At 34.3% G+C, this 8,057-nt stretch overlaps 1 protein-coding gene across 1 annotated transcript; it reads right to left on the bottom strand.

Annotated features, from left to right (window-relative positions):
- Positions 1-3,450: 3,450 nt before the first annotated feature.
- Positions 3,451-7,616, bottom strand: LOC140890320 (la-related protein 1C-like). Its single transcript, XM_073298083.1, has 7 exons — positions 6,982-7,616; positions 5,620-6,166; positions 5,391-5,547; positions 5,183-5,273; positions 4,419-4,490; positions 3,826-4,121; positions 3,451-3,744 (listed from the first exon to the last, which is right to left on the bottom strand). Exons 1-6 carry the CDS (start codon positions 7,432-7,434, stop codon positions 3,873-3,875), a joined length of 1,569 nt encoding a protein of 522 aa, XP_073154184.1. The 5' UTR covers positions 7,435-7,616; the 3' UTR covers positions 3,451-3,744; positions 3,826-3,872.
- Between the last annotated feature and the right edge of the window lie 441 nt (positions 7,617-8,057).

The following is an 8,057-nucleotide window of genomic DNA, read 5'->3' as shown; positions in this document are numbered from 1 at the left end:
AAAATTAAGTCACAAATGAATTATACAAACAGAAAACTAATTAAAAATAACCTAGCTTTGAAGAAATATATTGGCCATGAGTTCATCGCTATTGAAGGATTTAAAAGGTCTTAAATTTGACGAAAGAACATTCAAAAAATAAACATATAAATAAAAGCAAAAGAGAATAACAAAAATTAGTAGACAAATTGTAAGAAATGAAATTTGTACCTTCACGCCTATTTGATTTTTAAAAAAAATCAAAAAAAAAAAAAACTTGGTGGGCTTAATTAATAATTAGACCAAAATACAACTATATAAATTTTAAGCCCAGTCAACCCGGGTGAGACTATGCTCTACCAGGTGTGCTACACCTGGTGGAGCTAAGCCCTTGGATCAAGGGAGGACCTACGTGATAACATGTGGATCCCACATATTTTCATGTGGGCCCTATTGATCCAAGGGCTATGCTGCACCTGAAGAAGAACTCCAGGTGCAGCATAGTCTCACCCCAGTCAACCCCCTACTAATGGTACGCTCCTGATTATGACTTATCGATATACGCTTATGAAGTTTCAACCTATAAAGTTACAAACTTATCTATAAAGTTACAAACTTACGAACCTTACACCTACGAAGTTCTGCTTACGAACCAACTGGACTTTCGCACTCCGATATACGGAAGTGTCGATGCAACCCATGCGAGTAGTACCCTAAGATGGCATGTTATTTTTTTATTGGCCATCCATGTGGGCCCAACATGTGGGACCCACAAAATTGACCAATTAAAAAATGACACGCCACTCATAAGTACTACCCGCATGGATGACCAATAAAAAAATGACACATAACCCATGAATACTACCCGTATGGGTGACATCGACATTTCCCCGATATACATAGTTGAAGTAGTTATATTTTTTTTGCTACATCCAAAAATATGTATTCAACCAAAGAATCCTTATTATCTATCCGACAAAAGGGCAGAGGATATAAAGCTAAAAAGAAGGTAAAATAATAGGGAACGAATAATAAAAGTTGAAAATGAATCGAAAGGACAGATTGTTTGCTTGTAAAATATCGTTTCGATCATCAAAATCAAATCCACTGTTTCTTCTTATTATTATTTTTTTGAAATCGTAAAAGACCATGGTAACCTTTTATTTGAAAATAACCATGGTAACCTTTTATTTTAGAATTTGTATTGAGTTTTTTCTTTCTTTCTTCGAAGCTTCGCATACGACAAAAATAAGATTATGCATCCTTGTCGTATTCATAATTTAGTTCAAATTATTAAACTAAAAATAATTATACAAAACATATCTTTCATGGGAATAGAAAGTGACGAACGAAGGAATATAATGAGCATTTTAGGTCTTAGTCTAATGGTTAAGGTTGAAGCTTTGAGAATATTTGGTCTCAGGTTTTATTCTCGCTTAATGTGAGTAGTTTTTCTAATTTATTTAGATAGATTTATAAGTTTTCTTTGTAATTTTTCTGCTCAAGACAAGCATGTCTTGAGTCCACGCTCGAATTTCGTCTGAAGTGCGGACAACTACTTTATATGATTGTAATTTGGATCAATATTATATTGCACTCTTAAAAAAAAAAGAACATTCTCACCTCATTTTTTGTATTCATGTAATCATGTTTGATTAGTCTTTGAAATCGGAATGTGCATTCCGATTTGAAAATATTTACCATAAATTTTGGATGAGAATGATCATTCTCACTTCTATTTCTAGGTTTGTATACTAAAATTTTCCATATTTAGTTTATTTAAAATAAGTAACTAATATAATAATAATAATAATAATAATAATAATAATAATAATAATGCATTATTATAACTAGCAGAAACGCACACGCTTTAACAATACAAAAATATTGTATATATAATTTATAAATTATATTTTTTAATTAATATGACTTTTTTCTCACTACTGTAACATGAGTATTTATATATATATATATAAAAAAAAGAACATGAAAAAATAGTTAGGAAAGTGGGGCAGTGAGTGATCTTTAAATTTGTCCTCTATGTATTTTTAATTTTAGTGAAAACAATAAGGATATTTTTGTATAACCATTAAAATGACTAAAACGGTTACTATATTATTCTCTTGTAATATTATATTAAATAGATGTATAGATATGAAATAATAAATAATTATATAATTATTTTATTACTATATAATGAATAATAATATTATTATTTAATATTGATGATTAGTACTATGATCTTTTTATTTTTTATTAATATTTATAAATTTATTAATAAAAATATTATGTTATTTATTTATTTATTATAAAATGTAATTATAATTACTTATTATTATGATGATAATAATTATTTTTTGTTATTATTATAATAAATAATGTTAATTATTATCAAAATATAGGTTTAAAATATATTATCATATAATAATAAAATGTTTGAATAACTATTATTTTGTTATTTATAGTTAAAAAATATTTGACTATTAAAAATAATTTAATTCCTTCCCATTTTCCTTTCTTCCCAAACCAATCATAGGAATGAATATAACTGTCATTTCAATTTTTTATCTTATTTTATTTCAAAATTTACTTCATTCTCTATTGTTTTCCAGTGTACCAATCATGTAGCTTTCAAAACCAATCCAAACAATAATCTTTTCTATTTTATTAAAGTTACTTAATCGGAATGAATCAAATTTTTTCTTCTATGATTGATAGGTATAAACATCAACAACTACGAATTGGATTAGTTTCTCCTCAACAAATAAGCGTTTGGTCCACTAAAATCCTGCCTAATGGAGAGATAGTTGGAGAAGTGACAAAATCCTATATTTTTCATTACAAAATTAATAAACCGGAAAAAATGGATTATTTTGTGAAAGAATTTTTGGGCTTATCAAAAGTGGAATTTGTGCTTGTGGAAATTATCGAGTCATCGGAGATAAAAAAGAAGACCCGAATCTTTGTGAACAATGTGGAGTCAAATTTGTTGATTCTCGGATATGAAGATATCAAATGGGCTACATCAAACTCGCATGCCCAGTAACCAATGTGTGGTATTTAAAACGTCTTCATATTGCAAATCTTTTAGATAAACCACTTAAAGAATTAGAAAGCCTAGTTTACTGCAATGTGTGAGTTGATATGTTGGTATGACCAACCTTTTTATTTTTACCTTTTAATGTATATTTAATTATCAAAATGATATTTTATTTTTGTCCAATGATAACTACTAATTTACGAAAAAACCACTTTTATAAAATTAATTTATTTATATAAAAAAACACTTTTTAAAATTATTCTATACTTTTATTTTTGGTTTTTCGTAAAAAAATCGAACTACATAAGCACGCAACGCATGCACGAGAATACTAGTAATTAACTAAAAATTGATCCAAACCATACAATTTGATTTTACGGTTTAATTCGATTTCGGAACAAAACCAAGTTCAATTTTCGGGTGCGGCATAGAGGCCAAGATATAAATGGTACCCATATCAAAAAGCCTAACCAAATAAAAAAAAATTGATAAAATTCAAGGTAAGATTACTCTCATTTTGGTTGCCCAAACAACATAATTTTCCGATCTCATAATGCCTTGCATACTGAGTAAACTGCAAGCAAAACATTTTTCCCCGACGATTTAAAAAATCAACGTCCGAACGATAAAAAAAACAGCGTTCATCCATGTACCAACACAAAAGCCAAGTTCGCTCTGGTTTTCTTCTCAGTTTTCGTCTCGTCGTCCTCTCCACTCATTCATTCCTGAAACGAAAAAAGAAAATTTTCATACGTGCAAATATGTCATTACTTGTAAATACATGCATCTGAGGAATCTGTCTGTACCAGCCTTGAGTGAATCCACAGAACTTCCTTCACGGAGGATAAGTGTTTCATACACTGATTGAATGGACTTCTTCAACGTTATCATCACCATTAGCCAACCTTGACGATCCAGTCAAGGCTTCTCCTAGAACCTGACCAGAAGCCATCTCTACCCGCGTGACAATATTGCCATTTTCACCCCTTGTGGTATCATCAAGTGATGTTTCCTGCAATGATGTAGCCAAGGCATTTTCGGGCGTAGCTACAGAAGCGTTTAACCATTTCTCCCATTCATGATGCCGCCTCACCTTGTCTCCCTGTAAAGTAAGGAGCGACAAAATGACGAAAATAAGCTGCCATGGATATGTGCAATCACCTCATAACAAAATACAAGTACCAAAAGACGATCTACGAGATAGCAAGTAGCAACTTGAGTGGTTATTCTCCACCAAAAGAAAAGAAAAGATATACGTTAAATTCATAACACGAGTTCAGCCACAATTTTACTGGACTATACTGTAAGTCATGTAATCAAGAGACGTGGATTGAAAGATACAGTTGACATAAGTAGAAACGGAATACCACACCAAAAAAAGGAAAAGGAAGAAACTAACCTGTACTTCCACGACTGTTGAGCATCTCAAGGATTCCAAAATCAGTGGGATATCCTGTGTCAAAAGATGTACCTGAAAAGCAAATCACAAGACAAAGCTTGATCTTTGAGGTGGATACGATTACTGCAAATATGAGATTCCTAAAAGTAAAACAACTAGTTCAATATCTGCTAATCACTTGGTCAGTTGCCAAACCATTGCTCAAAATTCTCACAGGCGTCGAAGAGTGGAAAATACTCCTTTTTTTCAAGTCCTGCTGAGAGATTTTTATTTCTACTGTGGATTTACCGAAACAAGAGTGGAGCAAAGGAAAAAGAGAAAAAGATTAAGATAAAAACAAAAATACAAAAAAGCATTATAAATATCAATTTCAATAAACATGCAGCTTTATGATTAGCATGACATTGCCCAAGGATTTTGGACATTTACAAGTAATCCTCATGAAGCCCAAGAATCGAGCATCAACTGGTACAAAACTAGCATGACATTGCCTAACAAAAGAAGTATCGAGTATTCCTCCATTGTCGGTTTGTCTCTGTCACCAAGTTAAATGACATTACCAGTTGCATGCAATATTTCCGCTTAAGAAGAATCAAAGTCCATCATTGAGTTAGATCAGTAAAAGATCCTTTTTTTTTTTTTTTGAAATTATCAGTAAAAGATCATTAAAATATAGTTAACTGTGAGTTTTACGACAAGGAAACGAGAAATCATAAACATCGAGGTAAATTACAAACACAGGACCAGTTGCAAGTGCAACTTACTCGGGGAAAGGAGGCTATTAAAGTAATGGGCACCCAGCCGTGATCATCCATGTTTGACTTCAGAAAATTATCAGTCATCAAATTAACATCACTGTCACATCATAATACCTCATTCAGTAAAACAAATATGGATGGGCATGCAAATAGCAAAGGAGATGAAGTGCCATCGCAAATCAGTTTTTGAGAAGTGCTGTTCCAAAGAAAATACCTGAAATAATAATCTATTTGACTAACAATCAAATTAGATAATGGATTCACGTTTGAAGCAGGATAAGGCAGAGATGGTGGTGACGGAGGAACCATGGGCATAACCCCAAAGGTCTCCGGATGCACTGTTGGAACATAAATAAAAGGAGATGCCATATCTGAAAGATCCAAAACAATTGTTACTAAGTCCAAATAGTCCAATTTTAGCATAATACTGTTCAGTATCTTACCAAAACCTATCTGACCAGGGATTAATCTCACGGCTGGTGGCACCATAAATGGGGGAGCACCAGACGGAATTGGAGATGGCATATATCCGAGTGGAGGAGGGGGCCCATAATGAGGGGAAAGACGAACATCTCTACGATCTTGATCTCGCCAGCCTCCATGATTACTATGGTATGGGCCATCTCCACGAGGGCGGGAGCCATAATTACCCCTTCTTGAAGTATTTCTCGGTGAAGAATGACCATTTCCCACATGTGAATTAGAACCTTCAACTCCTCCAACTGGTCTCGTACCTCTCACAGGAGTATTCAGTATGGGAGGAATCAGCTCATAGGGCAATCCAAAAATTGGAAAGGGTGGTGGTGGCGGCGACGGCGGTGGGGTAGATGGCCTGCCAAAATTATTTTGAGATGGTCCACTCACTGAGGGACTTCCTCCACTACCACCTCCTCCTCCACGATTCCTAGATCTTGGCCTAGTAGGAGTTGTACTATTTGCAGCAGAATTAGCATTAGCTTGTCTACGAGGAGGTGTTGATAATATAGGAGCCTGCAAGATCATTCAAACAATTAAAATTGATGGCGTTCATCAATGAAATTTTCAATACGAAAAAACAAATTCAACATTTCACTAGATAGAATAAAGTTTTATCAAGCATACACAACTATACAAGTAATACATGCCTGATCTACACCGTACCTACAAAACTTGAAAGTTAAAAAATACTTCATACACAAATATGAGAAAAATCAAATTCTATATTATGTAAGAGTTAGATCCACACAAAAAATTACTATATGCGCGTTAAAGGATCCAAATTATATTACAAAATGCGGGTTTTTCACCTTTAACGGCCTACTGTAGATTTCATTCCCAAGGCAATAAGGACGCTGACAGCATTACCCGAAATGCCTATTTTTTCATTTAACATCAGCAATGCTTATGTGATTAAAAGATCTTGACCACGGTTTAGCTCATCCACTTATCGGAGTGGACGCTTTTCAATTGAGCCATACGAACAAATGTGAGCTAAAAAAATAAGTTTGCACAAATATGTGAGGGAAATTATTAAACTTTGCATTTTCCCAAGTCAGATAGGATTGACACACATACCACACATGATACAATTAGCAATCCAATGAAAAATAAGAGAATGCATATAAGGTATCCACACACACATTCTCATACGCTAAAAAAACTCAAAATTGCAACAAAAAACAATCTTTCACCAAGAACTGAACACTGATAGAAACATATATAAGGCTGAGGCACCCAAAAGAAACAAAATGGGATTGTTTACATCAAACCCAAAATTCTCAAGGGCAATGGCAAAATATGTATGTTCTATGTATATATATCTTCACCTGAGAAGAAGAGGCTGGTAAATCAGAACCTGGTCTAACGGAATCGATCGAAGATCTCGGACCAGGCCGGGTGGATTCCGAAAGAGCAGGCCAAGAGATATCCCCACCCATAACTGAACCCACATCAACGACGCCGTTTGAGGGCATGTTCCAAGCAGGTCTCCTAGGTCCACCCGCATGGCCTTCAATGTTAGCATCAGAAATCTCGGGCTGGGCTTCGTGACCCGAGCTCTCAACCAAAGAATTACCCGAACCCAAAGGCTGCGCCGGCGGGGCTGAAGAAAACCCAGGAGCTGCGGATACGGCGGTAGCTGTGGGAGAGGACACCTGTTCCGAATTGCCCCTAACAACGGAAGACCACGCAGCCGGACGCCGGGATTCAGGGCTGTTGACTCCAACGTCGTCGGCGGTGGCGGCGGCAGTGAATGAACTATGCGAGTGATCCATCGCCATTACTTGGGCATTAACCCGAATTACAAAAAACCCAAATTGAAAAATGAATCCTTTTGCTGGAGATTTATCGAAATATACGAAACTATATCCGAATCCAGGTTTCGTGTGAAGTCCTTCCGAATACCATGAGTGCGAGTGTGTGTGTTCAGAGAATTTGATGTCGAAGATGCTACCCTACGGGGTTATGAGAACGGAGAAATTTACTAAAAAAGGCTGACTTTTTTTTTTTTTTTTTTTTTAACAATATAATCCAGGTATTAGAAAAACTTTGATACACCAAAATTTGTTTCTCAATTTGGTCTTTTCTTTTGCAAATTTTTTGAATTGATAATTCATTGTGCACTGTTTGGAAAACTTCAGTATTTAAAAATTTTTGAAAGGAAAAAAAAAAACCGTTACAATACTATGTCTTCTCATCTTTACACGTATTGAATAAATAGATTAATGTCGATTTATTCATTTACTATACACACATAACGCGTGTGTGTCAATAACTAGTTTAAGTTAATTATGATGGTTCTTCGATTCCATATGGTTAAACATAAAACACTAGTATTTTTTTTAAAAAAAACAAACACCGTCGGAAGCGGAGGGTTAGGCAGACCCCTACCTGTATATAAACA

Source organism: Henckelia pumila, chromosome 1 (genome assembly GCF_033568475.1).
Source record: "Henckelia pumila isolate YLH828 chromosome 1, ASM3356847v2, whole genome shotgun sequence".
Taxonomy (NCBI): Eukaryota; Viridiplantae; Streptophyta; class Magnoliopsida; order Lamiales; family Gesneriaceae; genus Henckelia; species Henckelia pumila.
The sequence above is the reverse complement of the archived record's forward strand: the minus strand, read 5'-3'. Positions and strand labels throughout refer to the sequence as shown.